Below are 24,011 nucleotides of genomic sequence, written 5' to 3'. Positions count from 1 at the left end.
ATCTCTCCAGGAGAATTTGCACACCTTGAGTGCCTGGAAATCACTTGTGGATTGTTCCTTTCCAATCCAGGGTGAAGCAAAACCTCCCTGCTTCAGGCTCCTGAACAGATGCAGCTTCCAAAAACTCCAGGTCAAGTCACAGCTAATGACAGAAAATTGTGCCTTTTGATTGGGCTTTCTTGTTTCCAGTGCTGATTTTGTTGTGGAGCTACATGCTTCATTGTTGGGGGAAAAAAAATACAATGAAAAACACTGGAGAGAAAACAAAAGCTCTTCCAAGGCTTCAAATATTTGAAGCAGCTACACAATGCACTGAGTCATCCCACCAGCACCCCATTGTTTGGGATTTGGATTTACTACATTTATCAGGAGCCCTGATATATCGTGTATTAATCTCTGAAGGTAGACAGTGAGGTGTTAATCTCCAAGTGAACAGGAAGGCTGTTTAAATAAGATAAAGGAAGAGTGACCACACATGTGTGAGGCAGAGAAGAGCTCCCAGCCCAGGGTGCCACAAGTGCACACTCCTGGGGAGGAGCAGGACAGCCAAAGGGCAGCCACTGCTTAGTGCTGATGGCATAAAAGAAAGCACCCTCTGCATTCCAGCTTCATCCCTAATTTATGGATGTGGAGAGGGGGAAGGGAACACCAGGACTGTGTGCTTCTAAGTTGCCATGACTGGTTTTACTATTGACTTCATTTCCCTTCTCTTCATTCACTTGCAAGAGCGATTCCCTGCATTCATTCCCAGCTCTCCAAGTGACTAGGCAACAAATCCAAAGGCAGCTGGGATAAGGCATTCCTACTGTTCAACCTACTGCTCAAGAGTCCTTCCAGAAGGCCTTTAAATAGATCTCTTCTCTACCAGGCACGGCATGAAAAATATATGAATTCCTCACACATATGGGGATGGGAAGAAATACATAGAAATACAGAAGAAAGAGGTTCTTACCCTTGGGGCAAAAATCCTCCCTCCTGGGCTGCCAGGCTTTGCCAGAGCCAGCTGGCTACTTGTTCTCTCCCAGGTCCCAGGCCTGGAATTGTGCTGCAGAGCTGCCCTCCTTAGCAGGGAGGGGAATTTGTGTGCTGGCCAAGGCTGTGCTCAGAGCTGCTGGCCCTGCCAGGGCAGAGCACAAGCACAGGGGAGCCCAGGCTGCAGCTCCAGCAGGCAGGAATGAGCCTGGGTCTGTTGGGGAGCCCAGGCTGCAGCTCCAGCAGGCAGGAATGAGCCTGGGTCTGTTGGGGAGCCCAGGCTGCAGCTCCAGCAGGCAGGAATGAGCCTGGGTCTGTTGGGGAGCCCAGGCTGCAGCTCCAGCAGGCAGAGGTTAGGCTGGGTCTGTTGGCCTCTGTGAATCCAGGAGCTCTACAGAGAGGGAGGAAGGTTTACAGACTGTTCCCTGGCCTGTTCATTCCAAGAGCTCCAGGTCCTGGGATGCTGAAGTGAAAAACACCCAGTCATCATACACTTGTCACTGAGCTGGGCTGGAAGCAGCTGGTGCTGTTTGGTGAAGATGCACTTCAGGGTTGGGACTCTCCCAGCCCAGTTTCATCCCTATCTGTGTGTGACATACAGACAGCACTCTCCAAACACACAGAACTTCACACCTCAAATTCACTGCATCAATTACTCACCCAAATAACCAAACAAACACTGCCAAGCAGGCCTAACCCCCCTGCTTTCCCTCTATTTCCTACACTTCTCTATATTCCCATTTCTGTTCTTTTATTCACTTTCTTCTCCTTGCTCCAACTTTGCCAATCTTTGAGAAAAAATATCACTGGGCAAGTTCTAGTTCAACTTTGGACTCGGAAACCAGAGTGATTTACTTATCATCATCATTATTATTATTATTACACATTTTATTTTTAACTTTTTATTTAGCTCCCTAAAATAAAAGTTGGACAATTCTTAATTGAGCTTTTCCTGTCACTTCCTAGGCCACATTAACATGCCTTCCTTGCTCCCAGGTAAGCAAGGAAGGAACTCCTCCAGAGTATCCTCAAGTGCCACATCCTTCTGAGATCACTCTTTGTGCTGTCACATCCATGTGTTAGCAATGACAGCAAGACCACTCTGTTATCAACAGCCTTCAGAAGCAGGAGCTGGAATTCAGTCACTTTTTTGTAGTGGAAGGAGGAACTGGAGCCAAGGGAAAGAACCAGCGCTCCAAGACAACTATTCCATAGGATTTACAAGTATTAGGATGGCTTAGAACTTACAGATGCATTTATAACACGTTCTTAGATGGTTTAGAGATAATGCAACTTAATACTAAAGTTCAAAACAATGTTATTTAGTGGGTTTGCAAATTCATGCAAATCACTTTTTGTTAAAGCCTCGTGACTTCCTAGAAAACAAGAGCAAACTTCCATCCCCTCCCACTGCAATAACAGCAACAGCAGCCTGAAATCCTGTTGCCATCAGTTTTATGTAATAAGGTTGGTAATGCTCCTAAATAGCTTTACTGGGCTCAATGCTCAGAGCAGGATCCAACTCCAAATCCACCTGCCCTACGCAGCAAAGCTGCTCCTGCCTGCAAAGCCACGGGGAGAAGGTGGAACTGCAGAGAACAGGATTAGCACAGAAGTGACTCTCAAAACCTTTGGAGGTTGGGATAGTAACAAATCCAAAGTATTTTACAAGGTGATAGTAAAGAAGAGAACAGAATCCCCATCTGTGAAAATCTCTCATCTGGAACAGCAGCTCCTCCAGCATCCAGAAATCTTTACGGGATCTCAAGTTAACTGTGTTATCAAAGCAACTTCCTCATTTAAACAAAGAACATATAAACATATAAACCAGAAACCCATATATTAAACATATAAACAATTCATAGAAAGCACAATCTATGTTCAGTATTACTATCTAAATTGTCCAGGGAGTAGCACACTGTGACTCCTGTTTGGCAAACAACTGCTGGGCATCGCTGGGCAGCTGCTTCAACATCTCCACTCAGGTCATGTTCCCAACACCTAATTCATCATTATTTCCCCCCATGGTCCATTTCTGGACCAATAAACGTGTGCAAGAACAGCAATTCTCAGAGGTAGCAGAAATCACTAGAGGGAACACTCTTCTGACACGTTTGACGCTGCCACCACCTCAAACTCCTGGGAGTGATCCCCAGCACATCTCAGTTCTGTTAAGCAACTTGTGTTTTGCTACCAGAGTTCACCAGGGCTCAACTGAAGGTATTAGATGAGCACATCTGCTGGGGGAAGCATGGAATATGCTCAGGAGCAACCCCATCTCCACCAGCACAGTTGTATTTGCAGAAAGCTGCCGAGCCCACAACCAAAAAGCCAATTAACTGCATTTCTGTCTGTATGTACAGGCTCCACCAGCTCCCACTACAACAGCTCCCTAAACAAGGTCAGGACTGGGCTTTGTGGAACAGAAAGGAAATGGATTTAAACCACAGACCCCTGGCTTCCTGCCTCCTCTATAGTAGGAAGCTCAGTCTCCAGCACACGGGCCTGTGAGCCACCTGTGGTGGCCGAGGGAAGCAGAGATGACAAAGGCAGAGCCCTCTGCAAACAGATGTCAGACCCTGCTGGGAACTGGGCTGTGCTTCTGACAGCAAACTGCCCTCAAGTTGGAGCTTTGGGTAAAGAAAGCATTCACACTGACAGACAGGGTGAGCCTGGAGAAGGAACTTGCACATCTTACATTGATTTGCCCCTGATCCACCCTGCAATACCTGACCACAGTTACTGGAACCACTGGGCTGGACCCCACTGCAGGTTTTATTCCCGCTCACCAAGTCTGGCACTGCATCCTGTAACTCTTTTTATGCCAACTTCATTGTAAACCTACAGAAAAACCCCACAGGGCCAGGATGAGTTAGATGGGAACAGTCCTGAACTGGCCCCTTGAAACCACTTCATCTGACGAGACAATGACACAGTTCTGGGGTTTTTAACCCCGAATAAGTTATTAATAAATGTTTCCAAAATTACTGTGAAAAATCCCCTCATGTTAAACTCATAACAACAGCAGACAGAAGAATGTTCTCTCTATACAAACAAATGCAAAGCTGTTTGGTTTCTGGATAGAAACCATTAACCCTCCTCACCCTGATTAATTACTTTCTATTTTTAAACCTTAAGACAAGACATTACTGCGGTTCCTTTCAGAACACATGCACAGGAAACCAGCAGGCAAATTCCCTTCTTCTACCAGGTGAAAGAGAATAAATGGAATGAATTTAGTTCACCAGAAGCTGCAAACCAGAGTTCCCAGTACCTGCCTTGCCCTTAAGCTGGACATGATCTAGTTGGGAGAACAGAGGAAGTCTGAGCACATTCCGAGAAGCAGGAAAATAAACACAAAGAGCAGGTACAAACAGCCCAAGAAACTCCTGCTGGCTGGGCTGCCCACACCCAGGCACTGCATATTTAACTAGTAAAGCTTAACTTGGCTCCAGCATCAGGTGATGTAAAGAATGGAACACACTGGAACCAGCTGTGGCCTTTGGTGCAGCTTCCAAACCCTCAGGATCTGCCTCCACCTTGTACCTCTGAGGGTGTATTTTACACCAACACCTCAGCTCATCCATCCTATGATCCTTCCCATCCTGGAATTGAGGGGGTGTGCGTGTCTGAAGCTCCTTCCAGCCCTCCACAGCTCCAGGAGGCTGCCACTATCCCAGCAATTCCATGTGCACGACCAGCTCAACACAGAGCCATTTTTCAACTCAACACAAGCTGGATCAGCCTGCAAATACCCCAAACTCAATAACAGGGGATCATTTAACCCCTGACAAGAGTTCCCTCGAGTCTCCAGAGGCATCCTCTGCCTCCAAACCACAAACAGCACTGTCACAGTGCTTGGAGACACCACTCAGTTATTTTATTTTATCCAAACAGTTTCTGGGCTTTGCAACAGGCCTTGAAGTTTTCACTTGAGGAACAAACCGGATTAGGAAAGCAACAACTAAGTCAATTCTCCCTTTTTAAAATCTTCATTACCCAGGGTTAGAGAGTTTTCCCCCTGAAGAATACTGGGAATAATCTATTCAAACAAATGGGATTCCACCTGACTTTATTAGTACTGCAAACATGTTTATAAAGACTAACAGAGATGCACAAATACACAGGGGGCGTTTTACCAGGGACAAAAAGCAAATGATGAGCATTCAGTTCCCATCTCTTAATACACGTGCTTCCCAAACCCAAATATTCCTTAAAACATGACAGGAAGTGCCTATTTGCTTTTCCTAGTCACACTAATTCAGGTCTATTGTTGGCTGAAACAAAGGTCTTTCAACCTGCATCACCCGTTCCCAGGACATTTGACACCAGTTTATTAATATCATAAACACAAGAGGCCTGAGTGGCAGAAATCCAGCCCTGGTGCCCAGCTTGAATAACCTCAGAGAGGAGGGTGAATCTCTCACAGCTGTGGAACCACAACATTTATCCACAACCAGGAACGAGCAGTTAAAGTCACAACTTCTCCCTGAGCCTGTTCTTTGCAGCTACTGCAATATTATGGAACAATAATAAGGTTTTCTAAAATAAGTTTAATCTGTCCCCAGGCCTTTCCTCCTCCCTCCAACCAGAATTGTTCTGCTTTTAAATAAGAAAAGCAATCAACAGCAAATCCAGCATTTTTCAATGCTGGCCAGCTGCTGGATGTCAAAGTCACCATAGGGGTTTTTTTCTGAACATCACAAAATTCAGCTGCTGAGAGATTCCAGCCTCTGAAGCTTAAATCTATTTTCAGGTGGGGAAGAGGAAAAGAAGAGTGGCCTCCTACTGAGGATGTGTCACACTCGGTGTTGCATCAATTCCCTTTCAATCACAGTGAGAACTCCTCTTCACTCAGGGTTTAGGATTACCAAAAAAAGCCTGGGAGCAGTGGTTACCCAGAGGCTGGATAACATCACCTGCAGAGGCAATGCAATCCCTGAGGAGGGAGGGTTTGGATGTAAAACAGAAACATGAAGTACATAAAACACCCAAGTGACATCTGTGTTGTAATTCTTCAATTATTTGCTTTCAAGGCCTCAGCTATCAGATAAAAAGCCATCTGACATTCTGGATACCTGGCCTAGGTTTGCTTGTGTCCCATTCCCATCCCACACTACAGCAATTCCACCTCACCTGGAAAATTAAGTGTCCCTGTTTAGATGCAAACAAAGCAGCCCAGAACCTCAGGCTGCCCTCCAGTGCCACAGAATTCTGGACACCAACAAAGTTTTTAACAGTCACAGGACCAAACCTTCCTTAAATCCACTGCAAAAGATGAGAACACACACAGTGTTCTTTGGTGCTGCAGCAATAAAACTCTCCCTAAAAGCAAATTTCTTGTATCCCCAAGTGAAATCTCAGCTAAAAGGTAAGAATATGAAGCCTGTGGTTTGTTTGGAGGGGGACTGGCAGGGTCAGGGTTCTGAAGGTTGTAATACAGAGTATTAAGTGTTACTGCAGACAGAGAGATAATTTGAGTAAATGACACAAGACAAAGAGCTTCCTCCCCTTGGAATTTTCCCATTTCAACCACACATTATCCCTTTAAACCAAGTTATTCCCCCAAGCAGCAGGTACACAATCCACACCAGCTCTGTTCCTTTCAGAAGGATCCATCCTATGATCCTGCTTTTCCTTTCTTTCAGCCAGCAAAACCTACCCTGCTTTCTGAGACAAAGATGACAGAATGGTTCAGTTCTATTTGTATTGTGCAGAATTTAGTTTGGGAGTTACTCATCATTTCTGTCCTTTGTACAACTGCATACAGATCATACATATCTAATTATAGGGGAACAAAATTAACTCCAGCAGGAACTTCATGCCCACAATGGCTTCATCTGAGATCCCCTCAGGTATCTGAACATTCTGTCACCAGCACTCACAAAACTGAGGGACCTGTTGAGCAACATGAGGAGAATTCAGGCAAAAAGGCTTATAAATAACCGATTTGATTATCTCTCCTCAAACACAGCATTTGTCTGGTTTTTAATACTCTGGTACATGACTTGTTCCAATATATTTTCTGCTTGCAGAGCTTTAATTTACAGTCTATCATTAATAAAGCTACAGGAAAACTGATTTTGCATATCTAGTTTCCAAGAGAGTAACAACTCAATTTTAGCACTGCTGAGGGGAAAAATTCAGGTTTACTGATTTTCCAGAATAAATTTTATGTTGGAACAAGAGAAATTAAATGTCTGTTTGGGGAGAACAGCACTGCCATGTTGAAGCTCTTGAAAATGTTCCTGCTTACCTGGAGATAAAGGACATCCTATAAACCCATAAAGATTCAGGAGACCACAAACTCAAGCTCCCTGGAAAACCTGTATTCCCAGAGCTAAGTCACAGCACATCCTCACCAGGCTCCTCAAGGTTTATCCATAATGCCACACAAGTGCTCCATAATTCTCCTAAGCCAGGCTTTGGAATGCAGGTTATACAGAGGAATGAGGGTTTCCCAAAACACATTAAAAGAATTTGACTCAGTTTTATTCAAGCTTTAAAGCTTGATTTCTTCTCCCTGTGATAAATATGTGAGCAATGGATCTGTTTTCCAAACCCAGGCTCATTACCCCTTGGTAGCAGAAGTGCTTTGCTGGATTGCTTGGTTGCTTTATTTATACTTCCATTTTCTTAGGGAGCTGCTCTCAATGTGCCTACAAGGAATGAAAAAGAATGTTCTAGAAATAAAAAAAAAAAAATCTCAACGAGCTCAAAACCCCATTTGCCTTAAAAAGGAGAAGGATCAGCAGTTAAGCTGTTCCCACCAAAAAAGATGGAGAGGGACTTTGGACAAGGAGATGGAGTGCCAGGACAAGGGGGAATGGCTTCCCACTGCCAGAGGGCAGGGAGAGATGGGATATTGGGGAGGAATTGTTCCCTGGGAAGGTGGGATATTGGGGAGGAATTGTTCCCTGGGAGGGTGGGGAGAGGCTGGGATGGAATTCCCACAGAAGCTGTGGCTGCTCCATCCCTGGAAGAGTCCAAGGGCAGGTTGGAGCGAGCTGGGCTAGTGGAAGGTGTCCCTGCCCATGGCAGGGGGTGGCACTGGATTGTCCTTAATGTCCCTTCCAACCCAAATCCATGATTGTGTGATTCCAAGCTCCATCCAGCTCCCAGCACAGTCAGTGCCTCCCACAGGGATCACAGCTGATTCCATGTGTGCATCCCACACACACATTCCAGGGGCTCCTTCCCCAAAGGTGACTTCAGACATTCTGGCAGAAGGTTGTGGGCAGTGAAGCTCCCAGAGATCCCTCAGAGGCTGCACCAAGGTTTGGAACAAACATCCCAGAGGAGCAAGAGGTGGAGCTGAGAGCTCTGCACACAGGATGGAGCTCCCTCAGTGCCACCAGCCCCAGGCTGGGGTGTCAGCAGATAAACACACTGGCTCTGATAACCAGGGGCTGAGGACACTCCAGAGTCTCCACTCAGAGCAGGGATTTCACAAATGCCAAAGTTATTTTTGTGCTCTTTGATTGCCTTTAAAAGGGGATTTCTGCTCTGTTAAAAAGTGTTTCTGAGCGACAGGACTAGCAGAAAAGCAGCCCTGTGATACAGGCAAAGCACAGAAGGATTTATTCACCCCTTTCTTAACTCACAGAATGTTTCTCCTCAAGACTATGGAGTAATTTCTAATATATTCTGGCCTGTTAAATTAACTTGCCTCTTAAAATTACTCAGGACAGCTTACACCAATTATAACTGAATATACTACAAAAAAAGATGCCCCTGAATTACTTACTCCAGAGGGTGTTCACCTACACAGCACTGAAAAACCTGCACAACACAACAGGCTGTGTATTAATTCACATAACAAACATCCAATCAGCACAGATTTTAAAAGGGTGCTTAATTTGGATATCTATTCATTCAAAGAATAACTCATTTTTACTTCAAGTTGTACTTACTTGAACCATAACCTAATGCTTCAAGTCATTACCTAATGAGTTTTATTTAAAAAAATAAATAAATTTCAATACTAAAAAGAAAACCTACCTGCTTCTGCTTCTATTTATTCAGTTTTATTATTCTTTTTGTCCTGTGCTCAACACAGGTGATTCTTGAGTCCTTGCAACTAATGTGCTTGGTAATTATTTATTTCCCAGTTCCTGCTGGCAGCCCCCACATGCAGAATGTACCTCCCCCAAGTCCACACTAAGAACAGGCTGAACCTCAGCAGACCCCACCTCAGATCTGTCCAGGGTTTGTTTGTGTTCCCAAGTAGTACAGAGCTATTTATGGAAAAATCTCAGCTGGAATCACAGCCAGAATTTCAATAGGCTGCACGGCTCAGAGCAGCCAGGGGTTGGTGTTCTGTTTGCAAATAACAATATATTTGGAAATAACATACTGGGCCATTGTTTGGCACGAAGAGAACAGAAGCCTTCAGGCAATGCCTTTCTTGTCACTGAGAAAGCTGCAGAGCACTGGAATAGCTGCATTTTCTTGCTGAAGCCATTCCAAAACATGCCCAGCAAGGTAAAAATTAGTAGGTGTATTAGAGAAAGACATAATGCTTTTTGTAATTAGAATTCTGTGACTTGGAGTGCATTTGTGTTGTAGATTTAAATTAAAAAAAAACCCACACCAACTCCTAGAAACTACCCTGCTGTTTGAGCCTCTTCTCACACATTCCCTGAGCAAAGCTTTTATTTCAGGCTCAAAAAGCTCAGGCCAAACATTTCCAGGCTTTTAATCTCGGTGTGGAGAATGCAGGAGGCTCTTGTGCCTCGGCCAATGTGTGAAGTGGCTCCTCCTAAGCGAGGCAAAGGCAAGGAGAAATCCCTCTCCCCGGCCATAAAGGCAGGGAGGGCAGCAGGGAGGGCAGGGCACTCCCCAGCTGAATTTCGGGCAGCTTGCCGGGAGCACAGAGCCTGTGAAGGTCACAAGTACAACTGAAGTTTCCAGCAGAGATAAATACACAGTTCTATTAAGTGACTGTGGAAGAAAAATCTCTGATTACTCCCCTCGCTATGGTCACTCACTCAGCAGTTCATTTTAATACTTAATGCATCTTTAGTGGCTCTTGGAGCCTTAAAGAACTGTCTTCCCTTTACCAATTGCCTTTTCTTCTTTTTTTTTCTGGCCCCAGCATACATGTTTCTTAAAAAATCATTATTAAACAGAGGCCAATTTTAATTTCTGGCCTGGACTTTGAAAATCCTGACACTCACTTCTCTGAATGATGCAAAATGGAATCTTGACAACTCTAAGGCAGGCACCTCTTAAAATGATATATATAGTCTACTAATCTGAGCAAAATACCAACTTTTATTTTTAAGTGCCTTATTTTAAATCTCTCACCACCTCTATTTATAGATTAGGGCCTTTTCTTTGGATTTTGGAAGAGTTGTATAACAGCTGAAAACAAGATAGAGAGTATTAAGTAGTATTACTGCCCTGCAAGGATCTCAAAGATCCTTAAAAACCATCAAAAGCTTTGGAATTACATCTTAGGGAAGAGGCACACTAGTCCTAGACAGGGAAAATAAAGCAGGGAGAGGTTAAAATGTTATTCCCAGGCTTGGGATGAGCTTCCTCGGGTCACAGGGAGGAAAAGCATCCACGGGGAGCCAACGAGCTCATGGGCAGAATATCCCAGGGATTTTGTTTGGTTTCAAATGCTCTTTGTCTTCCCACTGCCCTTCCTTCTGAGGCATCTGAGCCCCAGGAGACAGGAGCTGGGCTGAGCAGAGCTGGGCTGAGCACAGCCTGGGTCCTGCTGCAGGAGCACAGTCCTGCTGCTTCCAGGGGTGGGCTGCCACTTCCAGAGGGGGCTGCAGGAGAATGGAAGACCCTGGATAGAAAAGGCAGAAGGATGATAGAGAAAGTCTTAAACCTTTGGGCAAAATGCCATTCCTGCCAGTTCCACGTTCCTTTAAAGCAGATTATAAAGGTGCCACTGTTACCTCCACACACAGTGCCATTTTCTCCCTGCTGGACTGTGTCATGGACAAGTCCAGGGGCTTCAACTTCAACTGCTGTTTGTTCATCTGGATCTGTGAGGACAAATCTCCTCAAAGGTGGATCTGAACCCACTGGCAGCAGAGTTTCCCTTGTGCAAGGCAGCCCATGACCAAGCACATCCCAACTGAGCCATGGAAAGGCTCACAACTGGTCCCAATTCCACAGCTGCCCATGTTGCCTTCAAACCCCCACCATCTCCCCAAGAGCAGAGATCCCTCCAGTCACCCCTCAGCCCATTCCCGGGCCTTCACCACCTATCCCACCACAAACACTTGTTACAGAGGGACAAATTAGGGCTGGGGAAGCTGACTTGGGACAAAAATCAATCTGAGAGCAAATAACCCAAGCCCTGCAATTTTCTTTTGGGTCAGTTCTCCAATATTTCTATATATTATTCCCTACACAGCACACCAACACCAGTACCTGGGAATGTAATTCCATTGGAAAATAGTCCAGGAACTCTCAAACAAGTGTCTTTGAGAACCATTATATATTTATGAGAGCCAAAGCTAAAGCTTTATTTCAGTCTGTAGTTCTTTTCTGCTGGACCAATTTACTTTACAGTTCTAAGTTATTTGAAAATAAAATAAGACCTTCAGATTACATTTATAAGCCCTGTACTCAAACTCACACAGGTCACAGCTTCTCAAAACATCATTTAACAACAGCACCAAGACCAGCTGAAATCACTGCTTTTAAGAATCAAAGAATGGTCACTGAAACACTTTTTATATTCATCAGGGGAAAAAAAAGAGGAAAATACAGTTACTGGCATTCAACAGGCAAGAATATATTAGAAATTACTCTGTATTTAAATAAGCAACTATAATATGAAGTCTCAATTACCTTCACTGTTCCTGAATATATGCAATTATCTTTTCTCAGGTTCTCAAAACCACAGTGCCAAGTGTGTGTGTTTGGAGATCACATTATTCCCAAAGCATTAATTTAAGGACTGCAATTGAAAAAAATGCAAAGAGAAACATTTCCACACCAAATGCATTCTATATACCCGGGAAACCAATCTTCCTCACAATACAACTCTTCTAAACCCTCTTTTCCTGACCCTAAAATTTTCCTCCCAAATTAGATGCAAGCAGAGCTGCCTCGGGGCTTTAACATGTGACCTAAATATGCTGCTTTTCTTCACGGTGTTCTCACTTGTGGATCACTGAGAGGAAAATACACTGGGAGAAAGAATGGCTGACCAAAGGAATAACTTCTCCTCCAGTGCTCAACAAAGGAGTGAGAACTCAGGAGAGGGAAGGGAGCAGCTTCCAGCCACTTCTGTTCCTGGCACTGGATCAGTCGTGCACAGAAGCCTCAAATAATTGTGGTCAGGAATATCAGCTCACCCCACAGCAGTACCTGATGGGGGTACTTTGTTTTAAAGGCAAATTAATGACCCCAAAGCTTCCAGTCACTCCAGAGAATGAGGTAAGAGCACCCTCCTGCACCACCACACTGCCCAGAGCAATGGCCCAACACAGGACTGGCTGGGAAGCACCAAAGTGAGAACCAGGACATCCAACCAAGGAAATCCTGCTACAAAAATCATTAACAAGTGCACACACACGGTATCAGATCATTAACAAGGTATTAATACTTTAACTCTGAAGGTAAGACTCATTTTTAGGCTTCCCCCATTTTCCAAGGCATAAAAGAATGACCATGTCCTTTCTATTCCCAGTTTACTGACACACTGACCCTACAAAAGCAGTATTTAGCTGGTGCATGTTGGGAGAGCATAACTGAGCTACAGCAATGGAACAGAGCTGTAATTAAATATGCTCCATTCAAGTTTAAAACCTAGAAAAGTGACCTGACATAGTTATTTTGACTGCGAGACCTTCTTGAAAGAGATTATTCTAAATTGGTTTGGATCAATAAATACTTCCTGCATTTATCTGCCTTCAATCTCATTGGAACACGGTAACTTGTTGCCTCTGTTCACATTCACAACCTACACATGTACCTAAGCCAAGGCTTTTCATTCCTTTCAACCACTTCTTTTAAAAGTGCAAACCTCAGTTTCACGTGATGACTGAACACTGAACTTGTCCTGCTAAACTTTTCACTCCCCACCAAAAATGCTGCAGACTCAGTTATGGCACTGCATGGCAATGCTACAGAGCACTGAAAACAGGAAAAAATGCCTGAAAAACACCCCTGAGGCAGATACTAAAACATCTTATATAAATGCAGTTACTTTGGGAGCACAGTGGTGCCCACAGATGAAGGAACAAACTGGAGCTTTAACGTGGTACCCCCAGTAATTGGTGTTTTTGCTGCAAGAGGCACAGCTCACAGCAGATTTAATTGCAGGCACACTTAAACAGCAGCTAAAACAAAGGCAGCCTAATTCCACAGCGTTTAATGCAAGACAATACACATTAGTTTAGGTGAAGACCAAACCCCAAACAAGGGATCCATTTTTCAAATCATATTAAGGCTGATAAGACACGATAAGAGAAGATTATCATTTGTCAGATTAGCTTTTAAAGTGCTTTGCAGTAAAGCAATCAGCAATAATCCATCTCCCATTTAAGTGGTATTATTTTCTACAACGACTTCAAAGAAACTCCACTGTGTTGATATTAACAGGCTGGTTTTACTAACAGAGCTACTAAACACTAAGCAAACCTCATTTCTGCCTGCGTGGACAGAGCAGAAAAACCTCTCCGTGAGCACTAAAAAAATCTGTCATTTCGAATAATACTGTTACCATAACAGTATTTTATTGCTGGCCTTCAGATACATACTTTGAACATGCACTATCTCCAGCAGCAAAGGTTTAAAGTCCTTTTCAGCAGCTGAATTTACCATTTGTAGCAGCACAGCACACAGAGATCAGGGGCTTGCAGTGACTGCACAGAAAGTCCTATAAAGACACCAACCCTCTTCCAGAGCTCCCTGTGTCCCTTGGAGCCACTTGCTCACCCTCCACGCTCTGCTGGTGTAGAGAATCACACCAGGGTTCGATTCAGCCAAAAAATAATCCGGTCAAAAAGCACAATATTGGGGATTTTTCAGCCGGATCAGCTTCCCAAACAAGTTCCTTGTGCAGTGACGTGCCAGCAGAGTGGGAAGGAGCGCCTCTTTAAGCAGAAATGCTGCCAAACATGTAGCTGTGGCCTAAATAGGCAAGTCAGGAGAGAAGAGAAAGAAGAGGGGAAAAAAAAAAAAAAAAAAGGCAGGCAGACAGTGGAGGCAGGAAGAGCCAGCTCTTCACTCTTCCCCCAGCACTGCAGCCACTGCGAGTTTGGGCTTCGGTTCAGCTCTTCCAACACACACTGGGTGAAGCTGCAGCTACCACAGAAAGCCCTGCCTGGGGCAGGAATGCCCCCACCAGCACCATTTAGGTTGCACCTCTAAAATTAAAAGCCAGGAAGGGCCCCAAAGCTGCTGCAGGGCTGTAACCCCCCAGCACTGCTGCTGAGAGCGAGCTGCACTCCTTTGAGCTGGGCAGGAGCACTGGGACACCGGGTTTTCAGCACAGAGCCCTCGCTCCCCTTTCCAACTCATTTTAAATTTCAGACAGAGATTCCAAGAACAGCAAAGCCTCACAGAATAACCAGAACAACACTGGGCAGCTTGACTGACAAGCTGAAGTGCCCCAACTACCAAAGCCATTCCAGAGAGAGGACTGAATTACTTCTGGGGAGCTGAGCAGCCCCGGACTATTTCTCTGTTTGTTAAATGTTCTTTGTTTTGGGGCACTTCACACTCCAGTCAATCCAGAGCAGCAGTTCCTAGAACACAGTAGCCTATTTCTCTCTCTAGATACAGACAGTCATTCTACAAACAGCTGAAGAGAAAAGAGCTCAAAACCAGAAGCAGACTCAGGAATACAGAACAGGACTATAACCAGGGGTCTTTTTATTCATCTACAGCCTATTTCAAACTACCTCTTAAAACCAAACTTATTACTAGTCCTTGCTCCTTGTACCTGATGCTACAGAACATTACCACAGCCCTCAAAACCCCAAATTAGCTTCCCTCCCACAACTATATCCCAATCTTTCCTCAGCAATATTATCACAACCTCACGCTGTCACTCCTTCTCTGAGAATTTTTCAGCCTCTCCCATTCCATCAATCCCCATTAAAAAAAAAGCCCAGATTGTGGTAAACTGCCTTTTTTTACAGCACTCCTCATTCCTGGCTTCAGTTTTCCTTACTCAGAGATAACACTTTTCATGCACTGAGGACAAACTACCATTGCTGAAGCAACAAGTTCCCATTCCTGCTCTGCAATTTTGAAGCCTGTCAAATATAAATATCAAACTGCACTTGACAGATGTAACACACTGAGAACCAAACACTGAAAGCATTCCTGAACAAGGGATTTGGCCTGTTTTGGCTCAAAAACAGGGAACATGAAGCAAGTCCCAGGTTAGGAACAAAGCAGCACAGAATGGTTAAGCATCAGACTTCAAAATTAAAGCAGTAACAAGCACCCACAGCAAATATTCAGGTTCTTCTTTCAGAGACATTTTTGGGCATAAAATAGTTAAACAACTTGTGAAAGATGACTAGTGATTACTCAGGTTTAAAGCTGACAACTTAAGTTCCTGGCTCCCAGCCTTGGACCTGGACTATCAGACTTTTACATATCTTTGAATTACACCTGAAAGAACATTTAGATACAGCAGCTTGACTCTCTTCCTTCTGCCAAGCAATTAAACAAATGTGACTTAATTTGTTCTGAAGTACAAACTCACTCCATTAAGCAAGTGTCTAGTTTAGAGACAGTTTAAACTCACAATCCTTAGTTGTTCCCAACTGCAGTTGCTACTGTGCCACATCCTGGAGAGCAGCACAAGAGTAAAACCAACAAAACTGCTGCTGAAAATCTTTGTAATCCTTTGCTGTAATCATTCCCATAAAGGAAACTTGGACTAAGAAAACACTGAAGTACTTCTGGACAATTAAGTCTTCCTTGCACTGAAACTGTGATGGCACAAAAGGAAGAAATCTGTGTATTAAAGACACTTCTGATAAACTGATTATTGAACTTATCACCAACAATCACTCCGTGTTCTCCACTGGAGAAGTCCTGTCTGATCCTGAGCACATGGAACAAGCCGAACACAGATACATTGTAGGACTGGGCTTCAGCAAGACAAATATGAAATTAAAAAGGGAGGAAAATGATTTCAGAAACAGAGGCAGCACAAACTCCAACCTTTGCCCTCCTACAATGGGCTGTTAAATCACAAAAAGGCAAACTCCTGCCACCAGTCAAAATTAAGGACCCCGGTTATAACGAAGCTGGCACTGAGATTTCAAGTTATAACCTGATTTCTGTGCTTAACTGTGACCTGATGGAGCCAGGCCACAGCTGAGAGCTGAGGATAAATTCCACACATACCAAGGGAAGAGAGGCTGGTTCTGCTCCTCACATTCATACTGCTCATCAGAAAAGCTGTGCCACAGCAGTGACCCAGGCAGGCCCCAGACAGGCCCCATTGCCATCTTCCCCCAAGCTTTAGTTACAGTTTGTCCTCCTTTCCCTTACGTGTCACATCCATCCATCACAAAGGGCTGGGAAAGCCAGAAAATTAAAAACTCTGTATCAGAGTTCATGTTTCAGCCACCAAAGCCATCAAATATTGACTTTGTTACAGCCAACCACTCTGGCCTAAGTATCCCCAGAATTACAGGTTAGCCATGTGATGTGAAGGCTGCCGGTCAGAGCTGACCTTAAATACACCAGGAGTTACACAGCAGCATTCTTGACAAGCTTTTACAGTTGCTGCCACTCTCACTGGATTAAAAGTGTTACTCTGCAAAATGTTATTCCCCATTGGCCTGTTTTATAGACAACACCATGGAGAAACCACTGGCTTTGCATCCCACTGACTAATGCCATGAAATATTGCAGTTTTCCTGGTTAACTCTGCCTTTAGCTTAGTTTAAGCCACTCTCCAGTGCAATTGTTGCAACACTGATTTCCCGAGGGGAAGAGAACAGAAAGCGAAGTTTCTTTGGGGTTTGTTTTCAGCGAAGTTTCAGCTCAGGTTTGTTTTCAGTGAAGCTGCAGCATTCTGGGGTTTAAAATGTGAGCTCCAAAGCCATTCCAAACCCCAGAAATACACACCCTGGTGCTCCCATACCCAAATTGGTACCGTCCTCACCACAGACACGACTGGAGTGCAGACCTGTTCAGTGGCAGACCACAGTGGTTAAACAGTCATTAGAGTTTGAGACAGACAGATTTCCTTCAGCTTTCACCCCGGGGATGCCACAAGAAAGCAGATGGAAAGGCAGGGAGGGAAAAGAGGTCCTCAGTCTGCCCTTGGATCCACCATCAACTCGGGTATTCCAAAGGAGCAGAAGCTGCTGCTCCAATTTGTACAAGAACACACACGGCTCTGTGTCATAAAAGTGAACCCTAAAGCCAGAAATACAGCCAATAAAAGGAAAAATGCAACCAGCTTGATGCATTGTGGACCCTTCCAACAGACACTAAGAAGCATAACAACTCAAAAGAGCTGCTTTCAACAACTTCCAGGGTGGACTGTGGGAGCCAAACCCACAGGAAGAGGAGAGAATGTCAACAAATTAATCACAACCAAATATAACATCAGTAATACAATAATACTTGGGATCTCTCTCCAGGTCAGTCTGAGAAGGTCTTGCAGTTTATTAAGGTTTGTACCTTAAGGCTCATCCTAAGTCAGGTATGATGACAACCAAACAAAAATGCTCTTTGGGTCACAAACTCACATGGGGCATAAAATCCAAAGTGGCCCTTCTCCCCAGGGTTTGGAAACCAAGCTGCCTGCCTGCCACTGAAGCTCCTGAATTCCTTCCAAGGCCTCCCTGAACCCCACCCCTGTGACTCCAGCAGCCCCAGAGCAGCTCCCAACCTGTCAGGAGGCACAAGGCTGGCGAGGCACCTTTCGTAACAACAGGTGCAACCCTCCCGAACAGTTCAGGAAGTTCAGGACAGGCTGTTTCCTCACTTCTGCATTCCCTGGGAAAGCCACTTCTCTGTACACAACTTCACTGCTGTTACATGCATGTCAACATGGCTATTTTAACAAAGAATTACGTGCAAGCTCCTGCCACGCAACCACAACTTCTTCAATATTCCTATTTAATTAAGGATTTAGTTCAATATGTAAATAAAAACAGAGGTTACAGAATTTAAAGTCTGACAAGAAAAAACTACACCACATTTAAAAGTAGTTTTGAGTTCAAGCTTTAAAAACTACTTCCTGAAGGATTTAAAATTAAATTGGGAGTTGTTACAGCTTTCTTGTTTCCAAAAAAGCCATCTTTAATCTTGCAAACGACAGCAGCCTTTGACAGTGCATTGTTTGCCACATGCTGCAACTAATAAATAAAAACAAGGCACTCATGTTTATACTGGTCTTTTTTTTGGCCTCTGGAAGCTAATTTGAACCACATGTCAAATGGGGAAATAATGGAAACTGTAGTTACTGCTTTTCTAAATATAACATTAATCTCACTTGTAAGTCAGAGCATCCAAGATATGTAAAAAAAGAAAAAAAAAAAAACCAGGAATTACATAAGTGACAAGGCCAACTGCTTGCAAAAGAAACATTTTAACTCCTGATCTTACGGGCTGCCTTGTGCAAACAAGACTTTGTGGCCACAGAAATTCCAAAGTCAGAGGGACTTCCCTCAAAAAAAAAAAATCACAGAGGAGATTTTTGCTCTCCAGCACAGAGAAAAGGACCATTCCTCTGACACTCCCAAATCCAAGGAAAAGCAAATAACCAGCACAGTTTTTGCAGGGACAATCAGAGGCAGCCATCTTAGTGGAAGATGACACTTGTCACTGCCAGCTTCAAAAAGTTTTAGGCAATCTCCAGTATCAGTTCAAACTCAAACCTGCTCTTTCTGCACACAAGAATATTCAGATTTATTCCTCTTCTGGTTAATAGAGGTTGGAAAGATTGGGAAAATTACTTTATCTAGTACTTAGATCTTCAAAGAGAACAATTATTAATTAATTCTCACAACACCTCCCTGTGGAATGCGAGTATCACATTCCCCATTTTGCAGATTAGGAAAAAAAAAACACAAACCAAGAGCTGAGAGGCAGAAAAATCTTAACAATCTTGGAAAAGAATTCCAGCAAAAATAGTTAGGAAGCCTGAACTTTTTTTACAAGTGTGCAGAACAGGACTCTCAAAGCACAGTTTAATCCTGACTGTGGGTATGGGAATGCAGATTAAGTGTCTGTTTGCTTTGCTCAAGCCGAATACAGCAGCACTGGGCTATTTTACTGATTGCACCCAGACCAAGTAGTTAAAAAGTCAAAAAACAGCAGAAAACATCGCTCTTACCTTCTGCTACATCATCATCTACAGCGCCTTTCACCTGAGAAAAACACCACTGAATGTCATTTCCTCCTCCAGCTCCTGAAAAATAAAAAAAAGAAGGGAACAATTGAAGAGCTGAGCCCCCCCAGCGCAGCCCCGGCGACACAATGGTTGCAGAGCACATTTGGGAGCCTGAGCACGCCCACTTCCTCAGCAGAGCCCAGGCACAATCACAGCCACCCTCCCCACCTTTTTCCTCTGGATATTGTTTTTGTCAGCCTTCAATGCAAGGGTTTGTGGAAAACAGGGAAGCACAAGCAGTGTGAAAGCTCCTCTCACCGAAAGCTCGCTGGGCGGAGAACCATCAACTCCGAATTTAAAATGCACGGATTTCAGAGGAACCCTCTTCCTGCTTTAGCAGAACCCTCTAAACACACACACACACACACACACACAACTTTAAATATAAACCAAACAACTTTAAATATAAATTATCAGAGCTGTACACTTTCGGAAAACTCCCACCCTCCCCCGAGCACACGATTCATTTCCTCCTCTCACCGAACCTCCACGCTAAAGGCTAAAGAAAAAGAATTTTACCACAATTTTAGAGTCTCTTCGCAGAGGTAACGAAAGCAATTAGCAGCCTGGGAAAAATAATAATTAAAAAAAAAAAAAAAAGGCAGCAAATCCGAGCAGAAAAGCAAACAAGCAATCGGATGGGAACAAGTTCTACTACCATAGAAAACGGATCGGAGAGAAAACTTCAGGAACATTACTGCCTCGGCGGAAGGCAGTGATTCATTTGAACCCTGCCACCAAAACACACACCACAATCACCACCCATTTCTTTTGCATTTCGTTCTGAGCAAATCACTGCAGGGCTGAGGACATACAGGAAGAGACAGAAATGGGCTTGTCTCGCTCGGCTGTTTTTTTTTTTCCTGCCCTTTTTTTTTTTTAACTTCTTCCCCCACCCGAAAGCCACTGTCAAAATGGAACTTTTCCTGCACACAACTCGAACCGGCTGAGCAACAGATGGCATTTCCACATTAATCCAGAGCTCTGGGAGGGCTTTGGGGATAACAAAGAATACAGGAGAGACTTCTTCCTAAGTTCAGAGGGGGGGGAAAAAAAAAGAAGTAAACGAGAAGGAAATCAGAAGCCCAAAAATAATCTTTCCAGAAAAGACCAAGTCTCTCAGAATGAGAAGTGCTGGAATAGAGGGTGCAGTTTGCATTTTTTTTTTGCTTGCCTTAAATTCTTCCCTGAAGGATTACAGGTGCATAACCCGAGAAGGTGAAGGCAAGTTACAGCACCCATTTATGCAGGGAATGGCAAAACGCCTTTTTTTTCTTTTAGCTCTACAATTCCCCCCCAAAAATCCTACAGCCCATTTCCTTTCCTCCCCCCCAACCTCTTCATTTGTCATTCAGCAGCTGGCACCATGGAAGCACTTAAAGGGGACAGCTTGGAAGGAAAAAAAAAATCACTGCTCCAGCTACTTCAGGCTGAAATTCTCTTTTCCATACAATTTACTTGAACCAAGTTGGCACTTCCCCCCCTCCCCGCGACTAAATCGGCAAGAGGAGGGTGGAGCATGTGCATATGGTGTAGGGGGGAAAGGCAAAGCACAAACCTCACAGAGCCTCCCATGCTCTGCTCCTCCACATGCCAAGCGCTGAAAAGACAATTCGTGTGCAGAGGAGGGGGATGAACATATCTCCAAATGAAGGAATCGCGAGGAAAAAGTAAAGAGGGAAGAAACGCCTTCTGCATCCACGCTTCTAGCTACCAACAGCACTTTCGGGATGCAAAATGGGGAGCGAGCACGGGAAGGAACGAGGAAAAAAAAACACCACCACGGGAGACCTGTGTTACTTAATTACACCCTGTACCCAATTTTAGTCGCGTTTGCAGATGCTCAGAGGGTGCGACTGTCCCTGGCCACCGCCTGCACCTGGGAACTCCCCGTGCACAGCCCCGAAAACTGGGGAATAAACCCCAACAGCAGCCCCAAAGCCCGGAGGGGAAAACTCCTTACAGGAGCGTGTAGTGACAGGGCACGGGGGAACGGGTTCGAATGGGAAGGGGGCAGGGTTAGCTGGGATACGGGGGAGGAATTCTGCCCCGGGAGGGCGGGCAGGCCCTGGCACGGGTCGCCCAGCAGAGCTGGGGCTGCCCCCGGATCCCTGGAAGTGTCCAAGGCCAGGCTGGAGCGACCTGGTCTGGGGGAAGGTGTCCCTGCCCACGGCGGGGGGCTGGAGGTGCTTTCGGGTCCCTTCCAACCCAAACCATTCCAGTGACTCCGCGCACAGACCCACCCTGCCCGCGAGCTCCTCAACTCCCAAAAAACACACCGCTTCCCCCTCCCGCCTTGCTCCTTCCATGCCTTCTTTTTTTTTTTTTTTTTTTTTTCCTCCCCCTCTCCGCCAGACGGGAGGGGTGGGTGGGAGCAAAAGCACGAATTCCCAGAAGGGAGCATTATTAAAATAAAAAAAAAAAAAAAAAAAAAAGAAGAAGAAACCAGCAGGAAGGCGCAGGCAGGAACGGGAGAGGAGGGAGGCAGCGGGGCGAGCCCCCCCGAGCCATGGGGGGCCGGGCTGCCCTTACCTGCCATGTTGTGCTGGCGATAGCGGCGGCGGCGGGGCCGGGCGGCGCGGGCGGTGCCGGCGGGGCGGGCGGCGCGGGGCGGGCGGCGGCGGCGGGCGGCGATGGCGGCGGATGGAGGAGGAGGAGGAGGAGGAGGAGAAGGAGGAGGAGGAGGCGGCGGCGGCGGCGCGGCCGCGGCGGGGCTGGGGCGGCCCCGCTCCGGCCCCCCCGGCGAGGAGCGTCCAAAATGGCGCCGGCCGAGCTCCGGGTGACGTCAGCGCAGGGCGGGAACCGGGCCGCCCTCATGAGGGAGGGCGGCGCCGCCATGGCCCCCCGACCGCCCCCTCCCGACCGCCCCTCATGGCGGCGAGGCCGCCCCTCGCAGCGCCCGTGCTCGCCCGCCGCCCCTCCGCGCTCGCGGGTCCGGGAGCCGCTGCCCGGGGGAGCCGCTGTCTTCCGGGGAGCCCTGTCCCCCCGGGTGCACCACCCTTCACGGAGTACCCCGGCCTGGAAGGGACCCATCGGGATCACGGAACATTCCGACTTGGGGCTGGATGATCCTTGTGGGGCCCTCCCAACTCCTGGCCCTGGACAGGACAACGCAAAGAGTCCCCCCCCAGTCCTCAAATCTCAGCACCTGAGAACACTGTCCAGCACTCCCTGACCTCTAGGACTATGGAATATCCTCGGCCGGAAGGGACCCGCAAGGATCATCCAGTCCCTACTCCTGGCTCTGCATGGGACGATTCCAAAAGTCTTCCCTCGTCCCAGCCTCTGAGAATACCATCCAAGCACTCCCTGACCTCCAGAATCATGGAATATCCTAAGCTGGAAGGGACCCATCAGGATCACAGAACATTCTCATTTGGGAGAGACACACAAGGATCATCCAGTCCCAACTCCTGGCCCCGCACGGGACAACTCCAAAAGTCCCTCCAGTCCCCAAATCTCGACACCTGAGAACACTGTCGGAGCACTCCTTGACCTCCAGGATTATGGAATATCCTGATCTGGAAGGGACCCCCAGGGATCATCCAGTGCAACTCCTGGCCCTGCCAGACACCCCAACAATCCCACCCTGTCCCTGAGAGTGTTGTCCAAACGCTCCTCGAGCTCTGGCAGCTTTGGGGCCATGACCAGTTCCCTTGGGAACCTGTTCCAGCTCAGCCATCCTCTGGATCAAACACCTTTTCCAGATACATCATATCACTCAAGTATCTCCCCTTCATGTCCTTCAGGGCATCTTCCCCTCACTTGTCCTTTGCTTTTGGGATTTTTTCCCCCCTTCCTCGCTCCCTCCTCCTGCCATCCCCTCGTGCAGCAGTAGCCACAGAACCTGTTTGCTGCACATTTTCCACCCCCTTGGACGCTTTCCACGGCGTCCGAGGCTCGGGCTCTGATTTCACTCTGTTCTCATTGCTATTCCCTGCATACACCAGCCGTGCTCCTGAGCCATTTTTAGCCTCCATCCACCTTTCACACTGACAGCCAGCAAGATCCACAAAGAAAGGCTTTCAGCCGAGCCCAGCTTGGCACAGCTCCCGCTGGCTCGGGAAGGATGGAGGCTCCTTTTTAGCTCGCCGGGTCCCAGTTACAGTCTCAGCTGTACTTAAACTACAGGACTCGGATAATTGATTCAGTACAATCTATTTAAGATCTTGTGAAAGTCATCAGTTTTCCTGCACAGATGTTTGTGCAAACGTTTTTCTTTCTTCTCGGGCTGGGTAGAGCTTGCTAATCCAGATTTCACTCGGAGATTCATGAGCTCATCCTGCAAACCCAGTACTGCCGCAAACTCCTTGGAACGAGCCTCCCAAGCCCTCACGTACGCCAATTTTGCATTTCCAGCTCAAAACACCTAAGAGGCTGCTTTTCTAAATGAGAGACCATTGAATTGCTGGGCAAGTCCGGCACAAAACACAGAGCTGTGGGAACTGGGCACTGCTGAAAACACAAACACACTGCCAGGCTCCCACCAGAAACCCGCAACTGGCCCAAATTACAGGCTGCTTTGGAAAAAACGCTGATTTGTCACTACATCCCTGATAAAAAAATGGCACGCGCAGATGAAATCAAACTTGGAAACAACAATAACGTTTGAAATAGCACGGACATACGTGGGGTGTTCTTAAGGGCTGTAACTCACCTAAGTTTGGGAATCTCTGGAACCAAGTGT

The 24,011-nt window shown here is 46.0% G+C and overlaps 1 protein-coding gene across 2 annotated transcripts in view; it reads right to left on the bottom strand.

Annotated features, from left to right (window-relative positions):
• Positions 1–22,064, bottom strand: part of PPP2R2A (protein phosphatase 2 regulatory subunit Balpha) — a 35,665-nt gene extending 13,601 nt beyond the window's left edge. Inside the window, exons 1-2 of one of the 2 annotated variants that reach the window (XM_051811873.1) lie at positions 21,857–22,064; positions 19,268–19,342 (exon numbers count right to left, since the gene is read on the bottom strand). In XM_051811873.1, the coding sequence (XP_051667833.1) occupies positions 19,268–19,342; positions 21,857–21,863 (82 nt within the window). In that variant the 5' untranslated portion in view covers positions 21,864–22,064. Of the gene's footprint in view, positions 1–19,267; positions 19,343–19,982; positions 20,138–21,856 lie in introns of those variants that run through there. The other variant, XM_051811872.1, reaches the window with a different exon arrangement.
• Positions 22,065–24,011: the final 1,947 nt, after the last annotated feature.

This window comes from Manacus candei, unplaced genomic scaffold, assembly GCF_025592945.1.
Source record: "Manacus candei isolate 608988 ecotype Guabito, Panama unplaced genomic scaffold, ASM2559294v1 h1tg000084l, whole genome shotgun sequence".
In the NCBI taxonomy this organism is placed as follows: domain Eukaryota; kingdom Metazoa; phylum Chordata; class Aves; order Passeriformes; family Pipridae; genus Manacus; species Manacus candei.
This window is presented reverse-complemented; position numbering and strand designations above follow the sequence as displayed.